This window comes from Muscardinus avellanarius (assembly GCF_963383645.1).
Source record: "Muscardinus avellanarius genome assembly, chromosome: 6".
NCBI classification, from domain to species: domain Eukaryota; kingdom Metazoa; phylum Chordata; class Mammalia; order Rodentia; family Gliridae; genus Muscardinus; species Muscardinus avellanarius.
This window is the reverse complement of record NC_137791.1, coordinates 40,139,718-40,155,682: the sequence shown is the minus strand read 5'-3', so window position 1 is coordinate 40,155,682 and position 15,965 is coordinate 40,139,718. Positions and strand designations below refer to the sequence as shown.

At 40.8% G+C, this 15,965-nt stretch overlaps 1 protein-coding gene across 3 annotated transcripts in view; it reads left to right on the top strand.

Moving 5' to 3' along the window:
- Positions 1-3,441: 3,441 nt before the first annotated feature.
- AP1AR (adaptor related protein complex 1 associated regulatory protein) overlaps positions 3,442-15,965 on the top strand; it is a gene marked incomplete at both ends in the record, with an annotated part of 47,790 nt that continues 35,266 nt past the window's right edge. For all 3 annotated transcript variants that reach the window (XM_080697899.1, XM_080697898.1, XM_080697897.1), the window contains one exon: positions 3,442-3,524. In XM_080697899.1, the coding sequence (XP_080554025.1) occupies positions 3,442-3,524 (83 nt within the window). The remainder of the gene's footprint in view (positions 3,525-15,965) is intronic.

Genomic DNA, 15,965 nt, shown 5'->3' with positions numbered 1-15,965 from the left:
GTATCTAGGAGTTCTAACTACCACTGCTCAACCACATCCAGCAGCTGCTGGGCCCACTCATCCTGGGGCAGCTGAAGGGTTGGCCTCCCACTAAGCTCTATCCCTGCTGTCCATGCTGGCAGCCTACTGGTCTCTGCTCATCATCCAGTGGGTCAGGATCCCTTTAAGCAACCCAGCATGGGGGCAGGTGAGGGGCCAGCAAGCTCCACTCATACTGGACATCTTTTCCACCCCCCTCCAAGCCTTACTCTTGTAGTGCCAAGGACTTGGCTGTTATAGCTTGAGCACCTTTAAAGCCTTCCAGATTTCATTTGGCTGGGGATACCCCAATGCTCTATAATCTGCTACTGGGAACTACAGGAAGGCCAAGGGCCACATTTCCTCCACCCTGGGTTATTCCTCCCATGGCTGCTCCTCCAGGGGGGCACTGGAAGTGCTCACCTTATCCTGCTGACTACACCAGTTGTCAGGAGTCAGGTGTGGTTGCAGGGAAGATTTTGGCAGTGAGATTCCCAGCAAAAAGAAAGCATGCATAGTCACCATCTGGAAGAGAAGAGGAGCCTCATTTTTACAGACCCATCCCTTACATAGGGTTCTGGGGAAAATGGCACATATCACAATACAATGTTCATGTGCTTGTTGTGTATTACCTAGTCATGCATATATAACTAAGTGCTCATTTGTGGGTGCACAGGGATGAGAGCACATCTGCAGCTGTGTGGGTGAGCTAGGTCATGCCCTCACCACTGGCTTGTACTTCCTCTGGGTCCCAACAGGGAAGTATACTGTACCATGGCAGGAACACGAGCCTCACTGTCAGGAAACCTGGGTTTTCTTCATGTTATCCTTTTAATCCATTGTATGACCTTGGGAAAATTACTTAATTGCTCTATTAACTATTTCTCACCTATAAGATAAAGTTCTTCTACCTCACAAACACCCCTTCCAATTGTGGGGTTTCTTCCTGCCAAGTTTGCTTAAATAATAGTAGATCTTCACATAGCTTTTTAAAAATGTCAAAATTATGTTACAACAAAAGCAAGATTCTTGATGTTAAATTTCATTTTCAGTGAAAATGTGCATGATGATAAATTCCAAATACCTCTCATATTAGCTTGGAGGTATATCTATAGAGAGAGAGAGCTTGGTAATTTCTAAAAAGAAAATGTTAAGTAGCTTTCTGCTATGTATTATCTACCCACATTCAAGTTCTCTTAACTTTCTAAATGTCTGTATTGGTTATCAAACTTTAATTGAGCCAGGCATGGTGAAGCACCCTTGTTATCCCTGCGCTTGGGAGGCTGAAACAAGAGGATCGCACAGGTTCAGCTACTCAGTGAGGTTCTCAGAAATTTAGTGAGACCTTGTTTCCAAATAAAATATAAAATAGGCCTGGGACTATAGCCCGGAGGTAGAAGCCCCTGGGTTCCACCTCCATTATCACACACACACACACAAAAAAAAAAAACTTTAACTGAACTGAGCTGGGCGTTGTAGCACACGCTTGTAATCCCAACATTTGGGAGGCTAAGACAGGAGAATCGCGGTTCTCGGACAGCCTCAGCTACTTAGTGAGGCCCTTTGCAACTCAGTAAACCCTGTTTCAAAATAAAGAATAAAAAATAGGGGTGGGGCTGTCTCTCAGAGGTAGAATGCCCTGGATTCCATCCCCAGTATCGCAAAAAAAAAAAAAAAAAAAAAAGAAAGAAAGAAAGAAAGAAAAAAAACTGAACTGGTTATCAACTACTATTTTCTGATGATGGGCCAGATTTAAAAATTTTCTCAGCCTCCCAAGTACTGGGATTCCAGGAATCTGAGCTTTTGAGATTGGCTTTTTTATTCTACATAATTCATAGAAGATTCATTCAAGGTATGTTCATCAATAAGTGTGTTCCTTTTTGTTGATGAGTAATATTCCACAGGTATACCAGTTCCCTTAAACATCTGTAAGTTTTAAAGACTATTTCGTTAATATATTTGCTTGACTCCAGGGACTGAAAGTGGAGAGAAAATACAGTCACTATTTAGGAAGTCATCCAGTCCTTTAACATTCATGGAGTGACAACAGATCACTGGGTGAATATTATTCTGTACAATTGATTTCCAAAACGACCAAGACCCAAATGAAACTAGTTAAGCAGCCGCCCTAATACTGAAATATTAGTTTGTCTGGATTTCAAAAACCAAGAAAATGAGTAATTCAAAATGCATTTTGTCATTAAGAATTTTCTAAAATATAACAATTTCACTAGGATTAATTATAATAGGCTAAAAGTCCACGTGTCTGGTCAGTCAATAAAGCATCATGTCCAATAACTAGGCATTAACTAACCTACGTCTTATATCTAGTTTTAAGGTCACCTGCTGACATAAACCTGATTTCAAAGCAGCATTTGAAGAGGGGTGCCACAGACTAGGATCCTTGTTTTTCCCTTTATAACAGTCTGAGCAGCATGCTTAAATTGCCAAGGATGGTGTCTCTGAAAAATAAAACAAACTCGAGTCCTCTGGCCGATTTCCTGCGTCTCAACTGCCTTACCTAAAATTACTTGAAGATTTTATTTTGAACAGAACAAAACCTGGCCACTGATGTACCATTCCCTGCTACACTGAGAGTATGTATGGAGATGGAGCCACAAAGGAGAGATCCGGAAGAAAAAACACTTAGGTGCATGCAAAGTAATTTCAATCAGTTCCCCTAAATCTATTTCCAACAACGGTGCATTGACAAAACACTAAGCGTGAGCAGCACAGAGAAACTCCCTTTCACACTCGATGACTTCCGCCAGGGCTGCAGGTTCGCCGCTCTCGAGGTGTTGGTTCAAAGTTCGGAGCCCAGATCACGCGGAACCGGCACGTGGACCAGGGACCGGAAACTGCCAGGAGAAAAGGAACTCCAGTCTGGCCAAGGTCCAACAGAAACACCCACACCCAGGTGGCCCGGGAGCTCCGAGACCGAGGCGGAAGAACCTGCCGCCTGCGGAAGTGACGCCACCCGGAAGTCGGAAGAGGCGGGCCTCCGGGACGCGCGCCCAATCGCGGCCCAGGAGCGGCGGGGGCGTGGCGGCGTCGGCGGCGAGGCGAGGCGGGCCGGCGCGCGGGAGGGCGGGGCCTGTGGCGGGCTGGCCTGCGCGGCGGCCGAGGCGCTCACTCGGGCTGGGCCAGGGGCCGAGGTGACGGGCTATGCGGCGGGCGCCGGAGTCCGAGCCCCGCAGCCCCGCGGCCCTCGCGCGCGCGGCGGCGTTCCGGCGGCCGCCCCAGTAGCCTCGGCCTTTGTTGGAGCCGGACCCTCCGGGCGCCCAGCCCTCGCCGCCGCGCTCCGGCCGGCCCGCCCTCGCCCAACCCTCTCGCCGGGCGCCGCGCGGATGCGGCTGCCGGACCCGGGCTCCGGCTCTGAGCGGGAGGAGGCGGCGAGCGGCGGCGGCTCCCGGGAGGCATGCGATGGGGAACTGCTGCTGGACGCAGTGCTTCGGGCTGCTCCGCAGGGAAGCGGGGCGGCTGCAGCGTGTAGGAGGCGGCGGAGGGTAAGCCCAGCCCTGGTGCGCCTCCTCCCGCCCCGCGGGGACGACCCCTAGCTCTCCGGCCCCGGGCGGTGGTCGTGGAGGCCCGGCGGGGCCGGTCTCGGGCTCCTTGGGAAGGAGCTGGAGGAGGGGGCTCCGCTCCGGTCTCCCCGCCCCCTGCCCCCCGTCACGCGGGAAGGAGTCGGTCGGGGGCGGCACCCTCGCGCCGGGGGCGGCAGGGCCGGCTGTCCAGCGACCTGGACACACCCTACGGCGAACTTGAGGTTGTTGCCAGAGCTCGGGTCGCTGTGTGTGATCCTCTAGCCCTGACAGAGCAGGTGAGAATCTGGCTTCAAAGTCAGTGGATCATCTAGAAGTTGGAAGGTTCCAAGCACTCACAAACTCTTTGATAGGTCCAAAACTGCTGAGTTTCCATTGGCCATTCATATTTGTGGTGGTAGTAATAAGAGGGACAGTATGCATTATTTTCGTATTCAGGTTTTTGAAATTTGAAGAAGAATGGCATGCTGTGATCTGTGACACCTTCTATGTAACACTAGGTTAAATCAAAGTGCTTTTCTTCACTAAAACTGGGTTATGCTAAGGTCTTCCTACCCACACCATCCACAGAATAAGTAAAATTTTATGATTCAGTTTTACTTTTTTTCCCCTTAATTACATAGCAGTATTGAAAAAATAGGGCAAATCCCTTTGGAGTTGCTGTTGCTATCTCCCGGGAATTCAAACCTAGAATTGAAAATTAGAACCAAGTCACTTTGTGTAAGGGCTAAGACTATTTCATACTTTCTTAAACATATTGCTAAGTTTTCAGCATCTGTCTCATTTAGCCGATAGTATTAAGTAATAAAGTGTTCAGCCTAAACAAACTGAAACCAGAGGATTCATAATTTGAATCTATGGGTAATGGAGAACTTATATATAATATGATTGACTTATTCATTAGGCATTATGTCTCTGATACAAAGTAGTTAAGGTTTTACACTAAGTGTCCCCAGAATGAAAGTTTACAGGTTTTTCTACCTACTTTATTTAGTTCTCCCTAATTTATGTGCTATTACTGTTACAGCGGAGCATGAGAGGCATTTTATCTTGTCATCCAGAATTATCTAATTTACTTCATATTTTTGCGTATGAATGCCCCTATATAGGCAGGCTGCTTAAGTAGGCTTCCCTAAGGACTAGATGCGCACAATGTTTTGCATTATTATTTGTAATTGGATTGAGGCAGTTAAATTCCAACTCTTGAAAGAGGAAAATGGTCTTATTCTAAATAGGTAAGCAAAAAAATTACTTGTATTTGACTTTAGGCAACATATGGATTCTGTGGAAATTTTGTTTTTCAGTATTTGGGGGTTTTTGTTTGTTTTGATTTTACAAGATAATTCGGTTTTTCTTATAGTATTAAAATTATAGATCCTTCTCCTTGAGCACATGAGTTTGGAAGTATAGGGAATTAGCAAGAGGAAGTCAGTAAATCCATATGAATATTAATTGTAGGTATGTCTTAAAAACATAATCGTTATATCTATACATTTTGTTTTGGGCACAACTCCTGAACAAGCCCTGTTTAGGAAATGAGAATCTGTGGGTTGTGGATGTTGTCATCTAATATATAATCAATATTGATCCTGTTTTAATTCATACATACAGGTCTTCACAGTTCCTTTGCTGGAACCTTCAAATTAATTTGTTGTCTTAACATTAATCTTAAGATTTTTCTAGCAGATTCTTGTAAGTTTTTAGACAAGTGGGTATAGATATTTACCCAATAAGGCTAAAATTTGCCTCTCGATTTAGTTGCTTTTTTTTTTTTTTTTTTCTAGTACTAGGGGTGGAACCCAGAGGCTTTCTACCTCCAGGCTATACTCTCAGACTTATTTTTTTATACTTTTTTGGAAACAGGGTCTTGCTAAGTTACTGAAAACCTCACTCAGTAGCTGAAGGCTGGCTTCGAATCTGTGCGATCTCCTTTCTCAGGCTCCCAAGCGCCTGGATTACAAGCGTGCACCACCACGCCCGGCTTAGTTGCTTTTTTTTTTTTTTATCACCTAGTAACTTTGATTTTCCTTTGGGGATAGGCCTGTGTAGTTAACTAGTAGTTCTTCTAAGGGTGAAAAAGCTTAGAAATAATCACAAAAGAATAATTTGGTCTTATGTTAGTGGTCACAGGGTAAAAAAGAAATAGGGGATCCCGAGCTTTCTTAGACTGATTTAAGCTTGACTTGACAGGTGTTTTATGGGCCAAGGCCTGGTTTCTTACCCTTGCAAATTTCCCAGGAGCATCTCAAAATCAAATCACTCTTGTTACATTATTCAATCTCAAAGCCCGAATTACCTAAGATATTAGAGATACCTTGATATTTTATATTCTAAAATATCTGTTGGCTAACTAAAATATTAATATCAGTGTTGAGATGTGTTGGAAGACTTGCTACTACCAAAGTTACTTGATCACTAAAACAGTTTTAAATCTCTTTAAGAAATAAAATTTAGACATCATAATGAAATCCTTCTTTACTATGAAGTTTAGCCTACCAGCACATTCTAGAGGGCTCCATCTGCTGGTCATTTCTTCTATTTTCTCTGGACAGTACGAGAAATCTTTCATATAGACTTTTATTGTATCCTTTAGTTTTCTTTTTTCTCACACAGAAGACCCAATTATGGCATGTTATGTTGTAAGTTAATTCCCTTATTTATATTGCTGTATAATTTCACACAGTGGGTCCAGTTAAGATGTTCTATAGTTTTATGTAAAAATGATCATGTTTTGTATCCTCCTTGACAACTGTCCCTCTGGCTCCAAAGCAGAGTTGTCTTAAAAAGTAATTTACAATGATTTCATGGTTTTCCTTTCCCAGTAAAAGTGATTTTAGTGGTAAGTGTCAACATTAGGTTACTTTTTATGTGCTAGGTACAATTCTAAGTACATTATCTTATTTCTTACCACACTCCTGTATAAGTACTGTTAGAGATTGAGTATCACATGATTTCAGGATTTTAGACTATTTGTGTACACATATCTTAGGGATAGAGCACAAGTCAAAACACAAATTTCATTTTTGGACTTTTTATACATTTTACACATAGCCTGAAGGTAATTTTACAGTGTTTTTAGTGTACTTGTAGGGGTTTTTTTTTGTTTGTGTGTGGTACTGGGGATGGAACCCAGAGGTCTTCTACCTCCAGGCTACACTCCCAGACCTATTTTATATTTTTATTTGGAAACAGGGTCTCTTAAACCAGCAAAGCTGGCTTCAAACCTCCTGTCTCCACCTCCCAAGCCTGGCTAGTATGCTTGTTTTTTGACTGTAGTCTATCACATGAAGTCAGGTGTGGGATTTCTCACTTGTGGCATCATATTGAGTCCCAAGAAGTTTCTGATTTTGAAGCTTTTTGAATTTTTAGATTAATCATGTTCAATGGTGTATACATGTTGTAGGTTGAAAGCTGAAGCTTAGAAAATTTAACTTCTTCAAGATAGCAGATCTAGGATTACAGCCCACGTTTCTCTGAATCACACCCTTTGTCCTTTTCCAGGAGTGGCTCATGGTTCTTTTTCCTATAGATTAACCTTTGGTTGCTATACCTCTATGCATTATCTTATACTTTGTCACTGAGAGATCCTACGACTGTATCTCAACTTGACTGTGTTATCAGCTATTTTCTTGAATTTATGCACTTCTGTAGCATCACTTTTTTGGGGTTTTTTCCCTGTTTCTTTTCTATTCTTACTCTGCATATTAAATATGGGGTTTTCCTCTCTTTTTTTTTTTTTTAATTTCCTCAATCCATGTGATAACTACCCCTGAAGAAATTTCATCTATTTCTACTGTTTCAATCACCAACACTTTCAAATCTTATTTTCTGCATGGGCCTCTTTTCAGTTGCCTATTGAAGAGATATACTCCAAATATTCTAGTCAGTCTCTTTTTATATATTCTAAACCTTTTTCCTTCCCCTGTACTTCTGCCTTAAATGTGGCCTTACAAATTACCTGTTTAGTAACTGCTTTCCCTATAGTATCTCTTTGCCCATTTTCCCCTCTTGTCACTGGAATTAGGCTTTCTAAAACTTTTACTCAATCATACCATTCCCTTCTCTATGACTTCCATTTGCTTTTGGTTTCTAAGGCTAAAGTTCCCAGTCTTTTTTCCTATGACAGTATGATGAATTGCATGGCATTCAAATATGAAACAAAATGTCCATTTGTATAGCCAGGATGCTATGGGTATCTATAATCTCACTTTTCGCCTCTCATTTAGGAACATCAGTATCAATACAAATCAGGGGGGAAAAATAAAAGGATAATGTTGAAGCTATTCTAATTTCAAAACACTTACACTTAAATATTAGAATTTTATCCTTTTTGATAAATTATGATCCTTCTGTTGATGGTAATAGCAAATTTAAATTTCTGACGAAGTAACTTAACCTTCCTGTAGGTTACCAGTCTTCTTCATTGCCATTCTCTTGCTTACTTCACCTTCAATGTCCTGTCTACAAGATGAACTAAGCCCATTTCTGTTTTCTTAAAATAGTGTCTTCTTATCCTGTACCTTTACGTGTGATTTGTTTTAACCTCTTTTCCTGCTTTTGGTGAGCTTTTACATATCTTTAAATATTACCTGCCCTATTAAACTTGCTTCAATCCTCTGAGACGATGTCCCTCCCTAGAAATAATATTTTCTACAGGCTTACTCTGTTCTCTAATGGGAGTTGGCAAACTTTTTGTTTTTAGGCTTGGCAGGCTAAAGTCTGAGTTGTAACTCCTCAACTTGGGTGCAGTAGCAGCCATAAACAGTGTAGCAACAATTGGGTAGTGGCTATATTCCAATAAAACTATATACAGAAATAGACAGTGGGCCAAATTTGGCCTTTTGCAATAGTTTACCAACTCCTGTACCATGATATAGGCTAAGAGCTCCTCAAGCTCTTACATTGTGTTTTATCTTTATCATTCTCCATTCTCAGCATCTCAAATTTGTTGAATGATTGATATTATTTATGAACTTGTAGGACATACAAAACAATCCTATTCTTTATATTTTTGAACCTCAAGATAATTCCCTAACATTAGCAAAAATACGACGTACATGGTTCAGCACATTTACCAATATTATGTTGACTTTTTAAAAATTTTTTGAATGGTACATTATAGTCATACATCTTAATGGAGTACAAGATGTTAGAGGCACACATGCACACATCACTCAATTAGCCCTTACCCAATTCCCACCCCATTCCCTCCCTCCTCCCTCCTTGCCATGTTTGGCTTAGTGATTGACTTTGATATGTTTGTGAATGTACATGTACATTAGGGAATTTCCCTCTTCTACCCTCCCATCCCTGTCAGGTCGCCTTATTTGCTCATTTATAGTATCTCCTTCTTCATGTAGAGTTCCTCCTATGACCCATTTTCTCCCTAGCTTCTGCATATTAGGGACAGTATCCAATTTCTTATTTTTTTTGTGACTAATCTCACTTAGCGTAATGTTCGCCAGTTCCATCCATTTCCCTGTAAATGATGTGATTATGTTCTTTATGGCTGATTAAAATTCCATTGTGTATATATCCCATAGTTTTGTAATCTATTCATCTGTTGATGGACATCTTGGCTGGTTTCATAGTTTGGCAGTTGTGAATTGTGTGGCTATGAACATAGATATGTATGCATTAGTTTGGTAGTTTGATTTCCATTTTTTGGTAGATTCCCAAAAGTGGTATTGCTGGATCATAGTTCATTCTCATTCTTCGGAGGATCCTCCATACTGTTTACCAAAGTGGTTTTAAGAGACTATTTACAGTCCTGATAACAATTTTGAAAATATTTCATCATAGGTATGTTGCTAAAGTATAGTATTCAGTGGTGTTAGTATAAATAATCAATAGTATAGTAGTATCAGTGGGAAAAGATTCATTTCGGTTTTCTTGTATTTGTCAGCTTTGAAATATATAAAAGTAGACATTTCTCTTGAAATTTCAGAAGCTAGGAAGGAAGCAGTAGTGGATTTAAATAGATATGAATATCTTGCACATTTTGTGTTACATCTTAAAGACTCCCCAGGGCTCTGTTCTGAACTTTATTCCTTAACTGTTTTTTTCCCCTAATGTACTTTTGAGATAATAGTGTAAAAACCCATGTTGTTACCTACTACCCATGTACTAGTGAGCTTATTCATCTCATGCTGAGCTCTGAAATATCTAAGTGTCTATTGAGTATTTCCACTGGATATCAAATATAACCATAAGTTCATTTTATAAAGCAGAACTCTTTTTCATTTCCTTCTTATAGACCTTTTTTTCCCTCTCTTAACATTAGCATTTTTTCTCTTCCTAAAAGTAAAACAGTCTAGTCACCTAAACTCTGAGCCAGAGAATCACATTAAACTCCTCCCTTTGACTCAGCTTATATCTTCTGAATGTTCCTGCATCTTTCCCTTTCCAACTCTTAAATGCTTTTTGCCTTAGTACAGATCTTTCTGCCTATTGTATATGTAGTTCTTTCTTCTTAATGGTACCTTTTTGAATGTGTGCCTCTATAATCCAAAAACCAAAGAGAAAGAACCACGAAAATGTATAGACTCTCATGTTTCCCTCAAGCTGTCATTCGATTGCCCATCTCTTGCATTTAACAATTTAAGATTTTAGTCCTGTCTAGTCTTACTATATCCATTTTCTCTCTTCTCACTCAGCCTTCACTCTAATATCACTGTGTTGTGGAGGACCTCACTGAGTTATTGAGGCTAGCTGCAAACCTGTGATCCTCCTGTCTCAGCCTCCCAAGTACTAGGATTATATATGTGCAGCAGCACACCTGGTTTCTGATAGCTTTTAATACACCCACTTTTCTCACTGCTGCCATCTTAATCCAAGCTGTCATCATTTGTAGCCTAGATTCCCAGTAACATGTGATAAATCTTTTCTACTTTTCCTCCTTCACCATTCTCTGGCACTACTTTATTTTCATTCATAACATTTACCACTCACAACTTTATAGACTGAATGCTTATTTGACTTTCTGTCCCCCTTAATAGTATAGATTGTACTATTAAGGACAAGGATCTTTTTTATTCTCATATCTGCAGTACTCCAGCAGTACTTGCCACTTAATAGGTGCTTAATAAGTATTTGTTCAGTAAGTGAATAGACTGCCAAGGGGTTCTACCCACATCTCTTCCTTTTTCAATTTACAGCAGAGTCCACATGATCTTAAGTGCAAATCTGTGTCACAAATGCAGCACAAAATTCTTCATTTTAAAGACTTACCCAACTTTTAGGATGAAGACTGAAATCTAAAATGCCTATTATAACTTTCAAGGTCCTCCATTATTTATTACTTGCCTACCTGTTTTTTGTTTGTTTTGTTTTCTCATCTTTGTGACACTGTCCTGAATTAATTTTTTCCTTTTACTTAGATAACTACTACTCACTCATCTTTTATATGTCAGTTTAAGAATCATTTCTCACACAAGTCTTCTTAAACCATCTCCATCCCCATGGGAGGCAAGAATTTTTACCTTTATGGAATGATCTTTCCTTCTGAATATTTCTTCAGAGGATAATTATCCTTGAAGTGGTATAATTATTTGGTTGATATTTGTCTTTTACTCTTAATATAAAGGAAGTAGTTCATGCTAGAATTTTCTTACCATTAAATGCTCAGCTCTCAGTTAAGTGCCTAGTAGTAGATGGTTAGTCAGTAAATACTTGTTGACTGAATTAATGAATATAGTTTCTTGAAATGTGATGAACTTTCATTCCTTCTTACGGTTTGGATTTACAATGTCCTCTAGAAAAAGCTCATGTGTTAGCAATGCAAATATGTTCAGAAGTAGAATAATTGATCAGAGATCAATTGATAAATCCATTGATGGGTTGATAGGATGAATGGACCTACTGGGTGGTAACTGTAGGCAGGTAGGCTGCGACTGAAGGAGATAGGTCATCGGTGGTGTGGCCTTAGGGACCATTTCTGACCCTGGTCCCTTTCTCTGGCTCTCTGCTTCCTGCTGCTGTGATGTATGAACAGTTTTTCTCCTCCACACACAGTGCTGCCTTGGTTTCTCTCTTGGAACTGGCTGACTGTGAGTGGAACCTCTGAAATAATAATCTGAAATAAACTTTCTCTAAGTTGTGGCAAAAAAAGGTATCTAAAACTCTAACTCTCTCTCTCTCTCTCTCTCTCTCTCTCTCCCTCCCTCCCTCCCTCCCTCTCCCTCCCTCCCTCCCTCCCTCTCCTCTCCTCTCCTCTCCTCTCCTCTCCCTCTCTGTGTCACTTTTGGTTCCTTTTACTCCTAAACCACCCTTTCACCTATTCAAGGTCCTATTTAATTCCTCTTCTTCAGGGTGAGTTTTGATTCCCTTTGTCTAAGTATACCTCTCAAAGCACAGTAGTGGTTAATTTACCTGTGTTTACCCTGTTTGACTGTAAGCATCATGGGTATCTGGATCATCTTTTATTTACTTTTGTCTTAAATGCTTGCCTATGACTCATTCAGTAACCTATTGAAAGAAGAAAAAATGTTAGAAGAGTTAGTGTCATAGATGGATAAGTGGCAGCAGTTTCCAGAAAAGAAGGTGGCAGTGATTTCAGATGCTGTACACAGATGGCAGAAGTGAGAAATAAAAGCCCTTTAAGGTCCTTTCTTGTTATCAATTTTCTCTAAATCAGGCACTCTTCTTAAAAAGCAATAACAATTTTTTATTTGTGTGTGTGGGGGGGGGTCTGGGGATGGAACACAAGGGTATTCAACCTCTGAGCTATACCCCCCGTCCTATTTTTTATTATTTAGTTTGAAACATGGTCTCACTCAGTTGTGGAGGGCCTCACTAAGTAGCTGAAGCTGTCCAAGAACCACAATCCTCCAGTCTCAGCCTCCCAAATGCTGGGATTACAAGTGTGCACCACCACGACCGGCTGGCAATAACAATTTTTAAAATTCATTTCTTCTCTCTCTCTCTCTCTCTCTATCTCTATCTCTATCTCTATCTGCAGTACTAGGGATTGAACTCTGGGGGCGTTTTACTTCCTAGCTATACCCCCCCAGCCCTATTTATTATTCTTTATTTTGAAACAGGGTCTCAATAAGTTATTGAGGGCCTCACTAAGTAGCTCAGACTGGCCAAGAACCTTCGATCCTCCTGTCTCGGCCTTCCAAGTACTGGGATTACAAGTGTGTGCCACCACGCCCAGCTCATTTTCTATCTCTAACATATTCAGAAGAAAGATTTGTTTTCTTGCAAGACATAAAACTTATTTTCTGAATGTTGTCCTTAAATTTGTCTTTGTTCAGAAGGCGGTTTATTAAACAGCAAGTATTATTATTTTACTCTTGCCACTTCTATTTTTATTAGGGTTCTCCAGAGATCGAGAACCAATGAGAGATACTGTAAAGAATTGGCTGATGTGATTGTGGTGGTGAAGTCCTGCTATCAGCCATCAGCAAGCTTTAGATCCAGGAAGGTCAGGAGTCTGTGTCATAAGCTGTGGGCAGGAGAGGACCAGGGTTTCAGAGCAGTCAAGGAGAGAGAAGTCAGCCTTTCTTCACCTTTTTGTTCTATTCAGGTCTTCAGTAGCCTGGATTATGCCTACCCACATTGGAGAGGATATTTTGCTTTACTGGATCCACCAACTCAAATGCTAATTGGTTCCAGAATACCCTTGCAGATGCGTCCAGACAGACAGACAGACAGACAGACAGACAGACAGAGGGTGTGTGTGTGTGTGTGTATGTGTGAGAGAGAGACAGACAGACAGACAGACAGACAGACAGACAGACAGACAGACAGACAGAGGATTGAACCCAGGAGCATTTTATCTCTGAGCTATACCCCATTCCTATTTATTTTTTATTTTGAAACAAGATCTGACTAAGTTGCTGAGAGCCTTACCAAGTTGCTGAGGGTGGCTTTGAGCCTGCGATCCTCCTGTCTCCACCTCCTACATACTGGGATTACAAGCATATGTCCCCATGCCCAGCTCAGAAATTATTTTTAACTAGATAATCAGGGCATCTATTTGCCAAGTCAAATTGATACATAAAAATAACCATGACACACCTCTGTTGATGCTGTACCTACCTGGACAGTCTTGATTTTTATCCCTTCAGATTTGATTGTTTAAGCTTCCATTTAAATGTTTAATACTCATTGTAAAAACAGTGTTTCTGTCATCATTTTTGTAATAATTTTTGCTAGACATCTGATTTAGAACTTTTACAGCCTTTCCTCAGAGGGGAAAATTGTTGGGAAGCTTTTAATTTTTAATAAACTTTGGAACAATTTACTCTGGTTCTTCATCATTTATTTATAGTGTCAAATAGAAGATATGGGAAAGCACTTCCTCACTGTATTTTACCAGATGTGATACAGAAAAATACAAAGAGAAAAAAGCAATGCCAATGTAGACCTTTTTAGAATTGTTCAGTTATTTTTACTTAACAAAAGTATTTACCTGCTATGAAAAATAATAAGTGAGGCATAAAAAAACCCTACATTTTCTGTCTCTTCTCAACAAAACTGATTTTTATTTTTAATAAAATGTTTGTCTTGCCAGGTATGGTGGCACAAGTCTGGCAAGAAGTAAATAGCTAAGAGGTAGAGTGTCCCCAGGGTTCAATCCCTAGTACCCCACCGCCACTAAAAAATTGTATGCTGTCTACCCTGATAACATTGATAAATAAATGTAAGAATCTCTACTTCTGTTCCATGTTACTTTTCAAACTCTTCCAAATTCCTTCACATGCCACCATCAGTTAGGGATTAATCCCTAGGAAGCAGACATTGCCTGTCTTCTCTGCCTCTCTGATACCCTTTATATATTTGAGTCCACTTTCACATATTCTGTAAGAGCAGAATGGATATACAGAAACCTACTTCGTTTTGTTCAGAGACGTGTCTCAGGGACATAAGTAGCATATATAAATGAATGTGGATGACTTTGGGGACCTCCAGGTCCCCAAAGGGAAACTGCACTTCTGTTTTAAGCCACTGTTTTTGGAGGCCGTGTTTCAGTTGCTCAGCTTTCCCCCTAATTAATACAGCTGGATATACATGCTCTCAAATAGAATGTTGGGTTGTTGCCCAATTTATCTCTCACCTCCCCCTACTCTCCAGGATATGTGTCTGAATTCATGGGAGTTAAAAGCACATATGATATAAGCTTAGCCATTTTCTTCACAACTAGCTTTATTTGACACTACCATGTTTCTTCTCTCTCTCTCTCTCTCTCTCTCTCTCTCTCTCTCTCTCTCCCCCCTCCCTCCCTCCCTCCCTCCCTCCCTCCCTCCTTCTCTCCCTCTCCCTCTCCCTCCCTCCCTTCCCCTCCCTCCCTCCCTCCCTCCCTCCCTCCCTCCCTCCTTCTCTCCCTCTCCCTCTCCCTCCCTCCCTTCCCCTCCCTCCCTCCCTCCCTCCCTCCCTCCCTCCCTTTCTCCTCTCTCTCTCCTCCCCTCTGCCCCTCTCCCTCTCCCTCTGCACCATCTGTGTGTGTGTGGGGGGGGGGTGTGGTTCTAGAGATGTAACCAAAGGGCTTTCTACCTCTGGACTATGCCCCCAGCCCTATTTTATTTTATTTGGAAACACTCTCACTAAGTTGCTGAGGCTGTCTGGAAACTGTGATCTTTCTGTCTTAGCCTCCTACGTACTGGGTTTATAAGGGTGCGCCCCTTCACCCATCTGTATTTCTAGAGGGCTCTTGTAGTGTCCCACATCACTTTGTCTCTTACCCTTTCGCTCCTGGAAGTCTTATGTCTTGGATTTTCCACATTTACTTGTCTCTTGTACCTGCTATAAACTTCTGTTATATTTCCATTGGGTTTCTGCCACTACTCCCCATCATCTCTCATTTTCCAGTTCATGCCCACAAACTAGATGATTTTTATCTTCTAAATATTTCTCTAATTCATCCACTTCTCTTACTGACACCACCCTAATCCAGGCTATTATCATTACTTACCATACCTCAAATTTGATTACATTCATTATCATATATTCACTAGAGTATTCATTCAAAATTCCCATTTTTATACATGTAGTTACAGTTCATTTCTATTCTCAGGTAGCATTCATTATATGAATAATGAATCCGTTGTCCAATTGATGGGCTTTTCTTTTATATATATTTTTTCTTTTTTTGCTAATACTACCTCAGTTAGCATTCTAATAAATGTCCCTTTCTACACACATATGTATGCAATTCTTTAAATAGACATAACTAGTAATGGAATTGCAGGGTCATCACTGTTTAGATATCATCAGGTATACTAGAAAATTCTGAACTGTATCAATTTATATTTTCTTTCTTTTTTTTTTTTTTTTTTTTTTTTTTTTGGTGGTACTGGGGTTCCTGGAAGCCCTTCTACCTCCGGGCTACACTCCCAGACCCGTTTTATATTTTATATTTTTATTTGGAAACAGGGTCTCCTAAGCCAGCACGCACAGCTG